We start from the raw sequence: 13,591 nt of genomic DNA on the forward strand, positions 1-13,591 counted from the left end.
TTTTTTTCTCCACATAGTTTTCAAAACATATAGTAATGGGTAGCTCATGAGTGTCAACACAAAATGTATATTTGTTTGTATTGATATGCTGTACTGTATCGCTAACTGACCATTTAAAATACAAAAAAAGGATACCACTTGCAGTACACTATCTTTCCCGAAGAGGGTAGTATTGCTTCATTTTTACAGGCATGTCACTGAGAGCGTCTGCATTGAGGGAACCTTTGGAATCATTTTCCTTCACAACAATCCAGATTTTTTTTTTAAGTTGGAAAATAAAGTTCGACCATGCAAATCCTATACTTTATACTTATACTTTGGGAATACACGGCTCTCTTGTGAATCACATTATGTAACTTTCTTTTTGCAAAAACTACAAAGTACTACACTTTATCCATGCACGTAAACGTCCCTCTATAACGTAAACAAAAATGTGCATGCATGCTTTAACTGTAGCATTCTGTTTTGCAGTGATGACACGCCCACTGCACGTCACGGACGCAAGCATGGTGCAGAGCTTTCCTCATTCAGGACAAGTGGATAAGGTGTGTGTGTGGGGGGGTGAATGTTCGCACTTTGAACGCGCTCCAGGTGCGCCACTTATCTTGATGATTGGGGCACATTTGTTTTTGTCCCGGCCCCACTCGAAGCGAGATAATACAATTACCTTTAAGACAAGGACCCAAGCAGATACAGTCGTGCAGTACTGTTATGAAATGTCAACAGCTGGTGATATCGAATAATAACTGGCACACATCCATCCAAACACCGATTTTAGCCATATCAAGTTTATTTATACAATATGTTGTTTACAAATTAAGGGAATACGTCAGTGCAAAAAGCCAAATGATTTATATGAGAACCAATAGAAGTTCTTGTTTTATATATTATATTGTTGATGTTATTTGTATTAAATATTATCAAATATATACTTTGTATTAAAACAAAAATGGCAATACTAATAATAACACAAAGCTATGGCTTGAAGTCTAGTATATAATGTTTGTTTTTATAAAATCAGTTGACAAATCCTAGTGGGCCATATATGTCAGGGGTGTCCAAAGTGCGGCCCGAGGGCCATTTGTGGGCTGCTGTTTATTTTTTATTGGCTCAAATAAAACATACATTACAAAATAAATAAAACATATATATACATACCGATACAAAATTTGATTTTGTTAGTATACAGCCTTTTGTGGAAAAAGCTTGAACACCCCTGCTGGTATCGTATCGATACCAAAGCTTGCAGTCCTGTATCGTCCCACCCCAACGTCTGCATTGATAGACGGGTGTCTGTTAGTCATAATTCTAATAAGTAGCGACACCCTAATGACTTAGATTTTTTTGTGCAAGATTAGCGTGAGTCAAATGCTGTCGTTTGCGCCTGCCGTGAGTGTGCTGTGCGAACCTGACGCTTCACTGTGACTGGCGCTAAAGACTCAGTCCGATTGGGTCCGGTGTTGATGGGAGGACTGAATAAATAGCGAGCCCAGATGCGCTCCGGGATGAGACGAGCAGAGGAAGTGAGGAGGAAGCCTCTCATTGTATTGTGCGCTCACAAGTCTGCGCCAACTGGGACAAGCTGCAACTTTTTCCCCTCTCAACTTAACGACTCGCTTTTTTTTCTCTCCTTTTTTCCGATTCTCGCTGAGGTCTGTGAAGCAGACGCAGTCTTCAACGCTGCGAGTTGAGAAAAGATTTTGTTTTTGTTTTTTTTAAACGTAATTTCCCAAAATGATGATAATCATCGCGGAGTTCTTCGTGGTCATCCTGAAGGTGCTGTGGGCTTTCGTAACAGCCGGGGCCAAGTGGGTGGTGCGGCCAAAGGAGAAGAGCGTGGCCGGACAGGTGTGCGTGATCACCGGCGCTGGAAGTGGTCTCGGGCGGCTCTTCGCGAAGGAGTTCGCCCGGCGGAGAGCCACCCTGGTGCTGTGGGACATAAACAGCCAAAGCAACGAGGAGACGGCAGAGATGGTGCGACAGATTTATCACGAAGTGGACACGCCGACCTCCAAAGACGGTAAGGTTGTTTTGTTTTTTTTTCTCCAGAAATGAGCACACTCTGTTATGCCTTTGCAGTGAATGCATTGAAATGTGGTAATATTACGTAATGCTACCTGCATACCTTTACAAATACCTTGAATTGCATATACATGTCAAACTATGTAACCTCGGGATTCAACCCTTAAGAGTACACCTTTTTAGTTGTTAAAGTAAAAATGTTGACATTTGTAAAAAGGTCACATTGTCGTTAAAAGTGAAGTTAGCAAAGTTTTGTGTAAAGCTGCAAACCGGCTCATCCCTCCGACCGCGTCTCCTTCAGGCGGCGTCGAAGAAGTGCCTCCCTTCCAGCCTCAGGTGTACACGTACGTGTGCGACGTGGGCAAGCGTGAAAGCGTCTACTCCACCGCCGAGAAGGTGCGTCGAGAGGTGGGCGAGGTGGACATACTCATCAACAACGCCGGCGTGGTGTCGGGCCACCACCTCCTGGAGTGCCCCGACGAGCTGATCGAGCGCACCATGGTGGTCAACTGCCACGCACACTTCTGGGTGAGGTGATGCGCCGAGCGTGGATTGGTTTTTGTTGCATGTTTTTGATGTTTGATTCCGGTAGTTCCGTGGTAGTGTCCTCTGCTGGGTGTAGGATGCACAAAACGTGAACATAACCGGCCAAAAGTACAATCTTTACATGAAGTAATCAATTGCATCCAAGTCTGCAGCTCTTCTAGGCAGACTGTGTCCACTCTTCCACCGATTTGCATTGAAAATCTTCCAGGTTTCCTCCCTCATTCAGCTCGTCACTTCCCATGTTTTCCCAAATCCAGGAGTTAGTCAGGACCCGGCGGTTGGGTGGCAGATTTGGGATTCTGGGGTGTTTTCTGTGTAAAAAAAGCGTAGCTCCTTTCGGGGTAGCTTGGCCGAGGGGGGGGGGGGGTGTATTAGAGGGGTGGTCCAGATGAAAGAAGGTCTTAATGAATGGCGACAGCCTGAGTGGAGGATGTGGTTCATTAAAGACACAAGCTGGTTTGAATGGAGCTTAGACTAATGGGAACCTGTCCACCATCCTTTTTCTTACGTCAACACATTACGGGCGCCGGCCGCATGCAAATGTTAGTTAAAATGGCTTACATTAGCTTGATGACTCCCCAATTAGGAGCTAATTGTGCCGGGATCTCAGTGGGGATATTGGCTAACAGGGAAGCACTCGTGCTTTCAAGTAAACGCTGGTGTGCTGGTGTTGTCTAAATGCATCGTGAGGGGGTCCCACAAAAACATGACAGCAGGTTTACAACTCGGTCAACACTTAAATGGCACCCCTGGGTGAAAGACTAACCAAGTGAGGCTGATTTAGGACGCAGGAAATTTCGTTTTACGAGCAAAGTCATCATTCGAAGACGCAGACAATAACTCTTTTTGTCCCACAGGGGAGATGCGGGTTTCCGAAGGTTTTGGTGCATGAGGGTGGGAATGGGATAGTCGGAGTAGCGTGTGCACCCCTATCCCGGTTGCATCGGGCCCCTGATAGAAGCTGTAAGCAGAGTTTGGGGTGATACGACGTGGCGTGATGCAACAATACGGCGTAGTCGGACCTTCACCGCCGTGGCGGGAAAAGAGCAGGGTGGAAGGAGGTGGAGCGGGGCCGTGGGCCGGCGAGACGAGAGGGGTAATGGTAAGCTGCTATTGACCCACTTTATGTGACAATTGGTTTCTTGTCTGTGGATCAGCTTGACAAGATGCCAGGCGACAGGAGCCAAGTTCTGCAGGCTGCATTCCTGCTGTATCCACAGAAAGGAGGCAGCCAGGCAGAAGGGTCCTACTTGACTGGTTTCGTTTGGGCCTCCCCCTCCCCTTCCTCGGGCTCGGTGCACCTGTACGCCTCCTGTAGAACCAGAAGTGGCTACTTTACTGGGTTACTGGATACCTGTTCAAGTCTCGTGGGGATGGGATTTATCGTGGTGGAGGACTCATTGATGGACTCTTTCATAGCTCGGTTCTCAAATGGTACCGGTTGGTGCAAGTGTTTTTTTAACTGAGGTGGGTTCTACTGGGGTCCGCCAAGTGGTGCATTTTGGGACACGGTTCACACTGATTAAGATTGAGAAGGCCACCAGATGAGATGATCAGCGCCACTTCTGTCGGCTGTCAGGTGAGATGTTTGTGGAAAAGTGAGCACAGCCATTTTTTTTTTTTTGCTCCATTCTGGTGTCCTGGGAGAGGTCCGCCTAATTAGGCGGCCATCTGGCTCGACTCGGGGGCCAATATTTTGTTCATATTCCTGTCGGCGAGGCGCTAATGCAGCCTGACACCCCAGGTGCAAGACGCTTTGTGCGGCGGCTGAGGAGCGGGTAATTTAGCGGAACAAGGGAATGCCGAGACCCAATTACGGCCTCGGCTCTGATGTAAGACACGAGCCCCCCGGTTGCCTTCACACATTTTGTGTCCGATAGGTCAGCAGGGGTCAGGGCCGCATGCCGGGAGCTGCCATGAGAGGCGAGACAGACGGTGGTGTTTGTAGCGAGGGGATGAGCCGCCCCAGAGTCCAAAGCGCGATCCAGTTTCTGCTATCTGAAAGACGACAACGGGAGGTGGCATCAGGGGCATATTCGAAATTAATGCCTCATTTGCACGCAACGTCCTCCCTCGCCCGCGGCCGCCGCTGTTCTGGCTCGCTCTACGAGATTTAGTATACCCTGGAAAAGTGCAGATGTTTGGAGTCCTGAGTACTTCTACCTGGCTGGAGTGCCTCCTTTTTTAATGCTTTCAAGTTTCATTACCTGTCCAAACGTCTGGTTTGATGCGGGTTTAACGAGGCCGTCCCTCCCCCCGCCTGTGGATTCACGCTATCTGGTACCACGCTCCCTCTGGTTCTGTTTACTGAGATGATGGATTATTCTGGCCAGGCTTCCCAGCTGCAATTAAACCGCAAGCTTTTACATGAAGGCAAAGCGACTGGGCACTATTTACTTTTCTATGGGGGGGGGGATTGTTCCAATTTATCACCATCAGCGATCTGGCTTTTGGGTTGCAAAGGAGAAGTCAGGCTCCAGGCATTGTTCCTGCCGCAGCCTCGGAGAGATCAAGCGCCCGCTCTCCCAACAAAAGGCCTACTGGTTGTTTTTGGGACCTCCTGCTGGGAGAGTGATTGGTCAGTTCCTATGGTGGCAGTCACATGTCACACCTGCTGATTGGCTCCCGCTGGGGGCCTTGGATGGACGTCAGGGCCCCCCCACCCCCAGGCTTCAACTGGCTGGGAAAGATCCATATCCTCATCAAGTGTGTTAGTTGCTTGCCCACATGGGGAACTTTGATTTTTTTTTTGTGGGGGGGGGGGGGGGGGGGGGGTTCAATAACAGTTGTGAATGGATGTGATTGTGTATGTTGAAGTATGTTTTTTTAAGTAGCTTACTTCCTCTTACATTAGTAGTCAGGTATAACATCCAAACTGGTCATATAGTAATCCTTCTGCAATATTATTTACCAAAAATATGCACATTTAAGCAAAATGGACACATTATTTGCCTACAGTAAGCATAGAAATTCAAAATGAAGTCAAAGACAAGGCATTCAAATGACATATTCAAAGATATGTGATATGTAGTATCGTAGACTGGTCACTAGGTGTCAGTAATGTTAACAACACATTTGTAGTGCAGCTCTGAATTTGCTAAGCTAAAACTCACTGCAACACACGAGCATGAGTCTTATTTTCTGTAATTATGTCGACTATATTGGTTAATAGGAGTGTAAAGGTGACTATAGGGGTGTTATTTCATGTCCAGAGGGCTCTAATGTTAAAAAAACATATTGTGGTTTTCTATGCTCAAGAATATTCCACTTATATCACAGTCTGGACCCAATTAACTACAATAAATAAGCAGAGTGTCTTCTGCATTTCATCTGACGGTCACTAGGGGGCAAAATATTAGCAAATCAAAGAAAAGCACCTGAGCTGGTGATGAATGATGTTTTTTTAACGTGATGTCTGAATGCCGATTGGTTCATTGCATGCAACGTCCATGTTACGGTAAAATGTGCAAGCAGACCCTTTTTAAAAAAACGTGAGCCTGAATCGTGTCGAGTGAGAGGGAGGGAGGATTGCGATTGGTGTTGTCACCAGCCCTTTAGTGCCCGACTCAACAATGGCTATCAGATCTGTGTGGGAAAAGAACACATTGCACTGTAGCGTGCGTGCACACACACACCACATACCTGCTTGTTCTGAAGGGTGGAAGGAGGAGGGGGGGCGGGGACTGGCAACACCTCATCCTCCTTTCTCAGCCTTTCACACCTGCCAAAGAGAAAGAGTCAACTTTTTAGAGCATTCATCCCACTTCATTTTTTCTGCCTGTTATGAATTGAGATGCTTCTTTGTGCATCACCATGGAGAAGACGAGGGGAGGGGCGATCAAAGGGCATTGGCACATGTGAACTAACCTTCTTCTTCTTCTTCTTCTACTGTCCTGCCCCCCCCTCCTTCTCTGCAGACCACCAAGGCGTTTCTCCCCAAGATGCTGGAGCTGAACCACGGCCACATTGTGACGGTTGCCAGCTCGCTGGGTTTGTTCAGCACAGCTGGAGTGGAGGTTAGTATCACAACACAGCACATGCACATTCATGGTTCCCACCATCCGCCCCCGCCGCCCCCCCCACAAGCGCCCTTTTACATCAAATCCAAGCACACCGGGCTTGGTAGCGGGGATCCAGCCCCCTTTCTCTTGTTGCCCCCACCCCGGTAAATTAAGAGACACAGATGAGCATTAGGGAGCCTCTTATAGATTCTTCTATGCGCAGCAGTGGGTTTTACTTGGGGGGGGGGGGGGGGGGCTCTGGCCCCCGCTCCAGAAAGAGCTGACAGCTCCCCAAGCGACGGAGACGTCTTCATCACGGCTTTGTAAGCGACTCGCTCGGTATTCATGTCACTGGCCATTTCCACGGATAAACTTTGGCCTTTTATTCCCTCGTCAAGTTGTGAAATTCATTTTTAAAATGGCCAACCAAGCCCTCGCAACATACATTAGCGGCCAAAACACCGCGATGCGCTCTTTCAAAAGAAAGCTTCTTTTATTAGCGTTTCAGGTTTGCCGAAAATTGTGCCTGTTTTTGTACTCGCCGTCTGTGCATTTTTAAAAATGTGTTAAATAACCTGTCATGGGGCCAAAAAGCTGCAATTTGCCGTGAGACATTTTTCATTGATTTTTAATAAGTTATTATAATGAATGCTATCCAGTGTTATATAAAATTACGTATTTATTTTCAGCTAATGTAACATCTTTTCTGCTAACATTGACATGCAGCCTTTTTTTCTAAAAAAAAAAAAATATTAGAATTTATCCATAACCGTTTTTCCTCCCACACATGGAACTTAATTGTTATGATTAATATGAAATATTGCTAAATAGATGGAACTTGGCCGGGTCGCCTCTGGAAATTTAAAGGGGGAAAAAAGCTGAGTGTTTACATTTTTTAATTCTTAAAAAAATTCTAAACATAATTATACCCAACTATGCATGTATTGACTTTTGTACATGTATGTATAGTAATCCAGTACCTTGTTTGAAGTAAAAAAAAAAAAAAAAAGACTGTATCTTTGAAGAAACCACAGTCATGTAAACACAGCTTAGTCAAAACCACTAATGAAGCTACCTGCTGGGATGATGACCCATGTGGGGGTGCGGGTCCATGCAAGAACAAACACGTCCAACGTACAGAAACACCCCGACCTTATCATCCTGCTTTCCATGCAGGATTACTGTGCCAGCAAGTTCGGTGCCATCGGCTTCCACGAGTCCTTGAGCCACGAACTGAAAGCCTCGGAGAAGGACGGCATCAACATGACTCTGGTGTGTCCTTACCTGGTGGACACCGGCATGTTCAAAGGCTGCAGAATAAGGTGAGTCACACACACACACACACACACACACACACACACACACACACACACACACACACACACACACAGAGGTTAGCTCTTTTTGTGTTTGCGTGTCGCGAGGCTTTTTGGTGCTCCTGCCAAGAGTTTGCCATCTGTAATTTTCTCCCTATAAAGTTGCCTCACAAATAACATTTGATCTTCAAAGCGGGCGGTCAGCAATCGGCCACAAAGATAGGGACACTTTCCCAGGGGAGCTCGGCCAGCAGGTGCGCCGTGCCCCCACTGGCCCCGCCCACCACCAAGCATCACCATGTACTGTTATTGCTCATAACGTGCCGAAATCTTCTCTACATAACCTTTGTGATCATTCCTAGAATTTTTTCCTCCTAATTTTCCCCTTTCTCTTGCATTCAGGAAGGAGATTGAACCGTTCCTGCCCCCCCTGAAGCCCGAGTTCTGCGTCAAGCAAGCCATGCGTGCCATCCTCACGGACCAGCCCATGATCTGCACGCCTCGCATCGTCTACATGGTCAACTTCATGAAAAGGTAACACCAACTCCCACCATATCGCCACGGCAACCACCCGCCCCACTAACCTGCACCTCCTGCAGCATCCTACCCTTCGAGGCCATCGTGTGCATGTACCGCTTCCTCGGCGCCGACAAGTGCATGTACCCCTTCCTGGCACAGCGGAAGGAGGCCATGAACAACAACGACGCCAAGAACGGGATCTAGGCGGGAGAGAGAGGGGGGGGGGGGCTGCGGCACACAATCCTGCAAGCACGAGGAGGAGACGACCACTGTGGAAAAGGGGGGTGGGGGGGCTGAAAGACTGAATGTGGGCTGGTGCACTTGCATTGAGCAAATGCAAAGGTTTACCATATTGTTCCTCTGGAACAAAGAAAGCTGTGTACTACACAATGGAGTTATTTGTCGTTTTGTGCGTGTGTTTCTTTTTTTTTTTTTTTTTTTTCAAGAGACATCTATATACTGTCAGTAGTTTTGAAATCGTACAGAAACGGTATCCAATAATTAACTATTTAGTCACCAGCTTATCTAGCGTCATTGTGGGAATATACAGTATGTTACTGTACAGACAGTAAAAAAAAAACACATCTTCACTTTTTGTTTTGATTTTTTTTTTTTTTGTTTTGTAGACATGCACTGTAATTTTCTAATCTTCCACTCCACTGCCCACCGTTTCAACAAATTCCACGCCTATTTAAAAGATGTGTTCTTTGTCCAAGAAGTAACACAGGCGTCCGTTTGTCCCGTTCAAAGTGTCTTTCCATGTTGTAACCCAAATGACTTTCCCGATGTGACGGATGGGGATGACAGCGTTTGAAAAGTTCAGTGACATTCCAACAGGCATCATTCCTTCAGTCACAGCAATGAGCCTAAATTCTCTACCTCTTATTATTTTTTTGGACAGTATGACATCAACCTTTTGTTTTTTTTTTGTTGTTTTTGTAATTTTCTGCTCCATAGCAAAGCAAAGTGTGGTTCCGATGTTTAGTGTCTCTACCTAACTTAAATTAATAAAGTGATTTAGATTATTACCAAATGGTGTTTTGGTGTTGCTTCCGCGTTAGAAAAGCCTCACTTTCTCGAAACCGGGTGACTCACGCCGGCGTCGTTTTCCATTGTTGCGTATGAGTGGCTGATATGGAGCTCCGCCGAGTCACTGCTGGTCTTTGTTAGCGGCGCTGACAATAGGAGATGATAATAGCAGCAAAAAGGAAAACCTCAATGAGTCATGCCAAGACATGAAGCAACATCATATATAAAGGTTAAAAATACCCAATTGCCTTCCAAGATGATCTCACCCCAAAATATTTTTTTTCCTCCAGGGAAAAAAAAGTTCAATACAATTTTTAACAATTTAATTTTGTCATAATTTTTCTGTGATTTTTTTCAGATTCATAGATTCTCATAGATTTTCTTTTTAAAAACCTTTCTCCAAAAAGTTATATTGACTATTTTATTCTCAGAATAGAACTTATGTAGAAATATATCACATTTTCCCACAACTTTTCTCCCAAAAAATTTAGTTTAATATACATTTTTCTTAAAAAAAATGTTTTTCTCATGTATTCATGTTTCTCCTCATATGCATATAATATAGTTGTTAATTATTCTTAAAAAATATGAATCTATTTATTTTTCTGATTCACTTCAATGAGTGACTCATAAGCACTTGAGTCAGTAGAACGAATCCAATTTCCATCCACTCCCCTATTCATGTAGTCATGATGAAAAGTAAACATGGATGTACCTGACCGAGAATGGAGAACCTTCAGACTTGCGTCACACGGGTTCTCCTGCGGCGTGGTGGACATGGGAGGCGGATGAGCTGTAATGAGAGAAACAGAGTCTGCTTTGGTCCACACAATAGTGGAATCATGACGCGTTTCAGACTGCCCTCACTCCTTTATCCTCCTGCTAACGGAGCGCTAATTAAGAGGCCTTCAGGAGGGTCGATGGCACATAATTCAGTGGGAAAAATCGATGAGGCCGGCGTTTGCTATTGCACGGCACGGACTTTCTCCGCAGCCGCATTGATTTTCTTCTATTTCGGGCGTGGAGGTTCACTTCCCATATTGGCTGCTACGAGCCCAGCAATTCATCTGAGGCCTTAACGTGGCCGCCGGCGTGGACAAGCTTCTGGAATAGAGATGTGCCACTAATGTGTGTGAACGGCCTTGGCGCTCCTCGATGGTCAGCAGATGTAGCTGCCAGCTGAGTCCATCAGTCAATCCTTTTTTCACATTCATCTGGCCAACAGGAAGGAGCGGCGTGAGGCTGGAGCACAGGTGGTGGGGGCGCAGGTGATGGCGATGCTGACCTTGTTCCATTCCGCACCATCACTTCAAAGATAAAGAAGACCCTTAGAACACTTTCATACAGAGATCCAGTAAGAGTAGATCCGGCATTTATCTACCTGTGCATTTTCCACAGAACCTAGCAAAGTGTGACACAGCATCTAGCAATCAGATACCTGTCAAGGCGCAACAATTACTTTCAACACAAAAGGTTGTTTGTCAGCTGTTAAACTTAACACCCGTCCCATTACACACAGGTCTAATACCACATCTATGTGTTTGTTTCATTTCATATTTTGGCGGGGTTAACCTCTTTTTACACCTGTGAGACAGTGGGATGCTTTACATTACATCACTATCAACGTATCCTATAGAACTCGAAATACCCCGGAAAAACCATAATCATAATAGTCAGCGTCACGCTCCACCTGCAGTACATTTACGCAATGCTAGGAACGTTAGCTAAAACGCCAGCAAATTGAATTATGAAAATTCACACGTCATTCATAATAAAGCGAACAAAGACAGACCAGCATAAATCCCTGAACACAAACTTCGCCTAGCTTGAAGTTAATATTAGCCACTCCGACTACATTTTCGCTAAAAATTACTAAAATAAAAAAAATACTAAAATTACTAAACATGAAGCCAAAAGTCTGGTCTTACCTTTACCTTACCTTTCCTCTTCATAACGTTCGTAGGAATTTTTATGCTAGTGCATTGTTTGGGGTCACACTGAAATGATTCCCACCAGAAACAAAGTAATGTTCCTTATTTTAGACCAATTAAGTGTAACTTCCTGTGATTGCTTTTTTCCGGGTGAATTGCAGATACAGCCATTGGTCAATGTGAAATTTGGGGGCGGAATCACGTTTTCTATTGGCTGCTTTCGTGACACAGTTAGCGATATATACACTTAGACAAAAGTGGGAAACATGGATTAGATGTGCATTATTTAGTCCCTTTGTCAGTACAGATTCTGCTAAAATGCAGATGTTTTTAATTGAACAAAAGTTTGGAAAACAAATTATGTACGTCACAGACATCACTCCATCAAAATATTTAACTTTAGATGTCCTGAAAAACCCCATGAGATGAAACTGGCTCAACGGTATACTTGCAGTGCCCTTGAAAAGTATTGAAACAGGATGTTCAATTCCTTTTTTTTTGCCGTTGAGTGAACAACACCAGAACACAACAGTTATTTCCAGCTTGGAATTTGCCAAAAAAAGTACAAAGATGAGCCTCAAAAATTCGGGTATGACCTATTTTCAATCACATGTTGCACTGTTCCAATACTTCTGGAGGGCAGTGTCACTCCTTTTCACGCTTGCATGACGCACATCCACTGAGAGGCAGAAAAAAAATAGAGACAGATTTTTTTTTCCACATGAACTGAGGTGTTTTTACTGCATCTTTCACACAAACGGACGCCATCTTCAATGCGGCCCTGGGAGGGAACGAGAGATCCAAAGCAGGCATTAAAAGCACCCAGTTGATGCCGCGACGGGTCAAAAGTACACGACACACACAATGGGCGTAGATGTGACCGCCGCCACCGTCGGTCATGCTCTGCCAGCGTGAGGACACGTTCAAACGGGACAGCCCAACCTTGCTAACACCACCTTTCTCCTTTTGTCCACATGAAAAAAACAGTTTATTGTGTGTTAATTTTGGGAATAAATTCATACACATCCATATAGATATAGATGAACTCTTTTTTTTTTCTGGTAAGTCAGCATACAAGGTAAGCTGGGTGACTATATATGAAGACAACAACTAGAACTTTCACAGCACTGGCATTGGTTAATTTTAAATACAGTACTCAAGCATTGTTAGATCCATAAAATAACAGAATAAAAGAAAAAGTAATCCCCATCAAAACAAAGAAGCTACAAGTTGGCTCCCTCCTCTAAAATTGTATTTCAATGGCATGATGTACATATTTCTTTTAACCATACCGACAAATATTGATCCGGAGGGAATGATCGATCACCCCTCATTTCATACAGTACCATGCATCTCGCTTTTTTAATTTTTTTTTCTTTTAATTCCTCTATAAACCGAGACTGAACTCATCACTAATGTGTGGAGATAGTGTTGTCTTCACATAGACTTCAGGTAATGTTTTTTTGTCTTACGGTGCACATCCACCCTATTGCATGTTACAGGTTATGCAGGAGACAGTGGCCATCGTGGGGGGGAAAGGTAAGGGTTTAGTTACATTTTGGGGCTCAGGCAAGGGGACGATTAGAAGGGATGTGTGCCCGAGAGAGAGAGAGAGAGAGAGAGAGAAAAGGGGGTTCGGGGATGTCAGCTCCTGGACGACAGCCTTTGAATCCGTGCAGACCTGAGTGGTGGTGGTGCCTGAGTTAGTCTGTTTAGTGTCCGTCTTCCCTCCCGCAGGCCTCTGTGCTCTGCAAACACAAAGCAAAATGCGGTCAGGGTCAAGAAAGCATGAAAGGGGGAACCAAAGAGCTCAATTGCTCCTCACAGCGGTCATATTTTTTTTTTAAAAAAAAAAGCTTAAAATAACTTTCTTCAATTGCTCTTCCTGCCAGTTATTGATGACAACCACCACATTTGTCAATAGAAATAAAGAAAGATGCATTTTCGGAAGCATGTGAGAAGGTCAGTGAGTGACAGAACGGGTGAGAGATGAGTGATGAGCAGCTCAGCCTCAAAGACATATTTTCCCTTTCTTCCACAATGGTGACGTAAATCTAGCGGTCTTTCCTCTCCTCCTTCCTTTCCTCTGCTATTTGATAACAGCCATGCCCGATTTTTTTTTTTTTTTTACACCTACTCGGAAAATATTCTAGAAATGATGGGCAGGGATTTCCTCCTTGGCTTCTTCCTGGTTTCCTTTCCGAGCATGCTCACCGTGGAGGAGTTT

General features: G+C 44.9%; 2 protein-coding genes across 2 annotated transcripts in view; one reads left to right on the forward strand and one right to left on the reverse strand.

Moving 5' to 3' along the window:
* Positions 1-1,489: 1,489 nt before the first annotated feature.
* On the forward strand, positions 1,490-8,849 carry LOC131108623 (retinol dehydrogenase 10-A). The gene is made up of 6 exons (XM_058059776.1): positions 1,490-2,020; positions 2,324-2,550; positions 6,486-6,584; positions 7,746-7,891; positions 8,288-8,419; positions 8,485-8,849. The coding sequence occupies exons 1-6, from the start codon at positions 1,735-1,737 to the stop codon at positions 8,606-8,608; spliced, it is 1,014 nt and encodes a 337-aa protein (XP_057915759.1). The 5' UTR covers positions 1,490-1,734; the 3' UTR covers positions 8,609-8,849.
* A 4,071-nt stretch (positions 8,850-12,920) lies between these two features.
* The window catches only part of stau2 (staufen double-stranded RNA binding protein 2), a 61,996-nt gene continuing 61,325 nt past the window's right edge, over positions 12,921-13,591 (reverse strand). The window contains exon 15 of the mRNA XM_058059775.1: positions 12,921-13,112. Within this exon, the coding sequence (XP_057915758.1) occupies positions 13,077-13,112 (36 nt within the window). The 3' untranslated portion in view covers positions 12,921-13,076. The remainder of the gene's footprint in view (positions 13,113-13,591) is intronic.

The sequence above is a fragment of the Doryrhamphus excisus genome, chromosome 21 (genome assembly GCF_030265055.1).
Source record: "Doryrhamphus excisus isolate RoL2022-K1 chromosome 21, RoL_Dexc_1.0, whole genome shotgun sequence".
NCBI lineage: Eukaryota > Metazoa > Chordata > Actinopteri > Syngnathiformes > Syngnathidae > Doryrhamphus > Doryrhamphus excisus.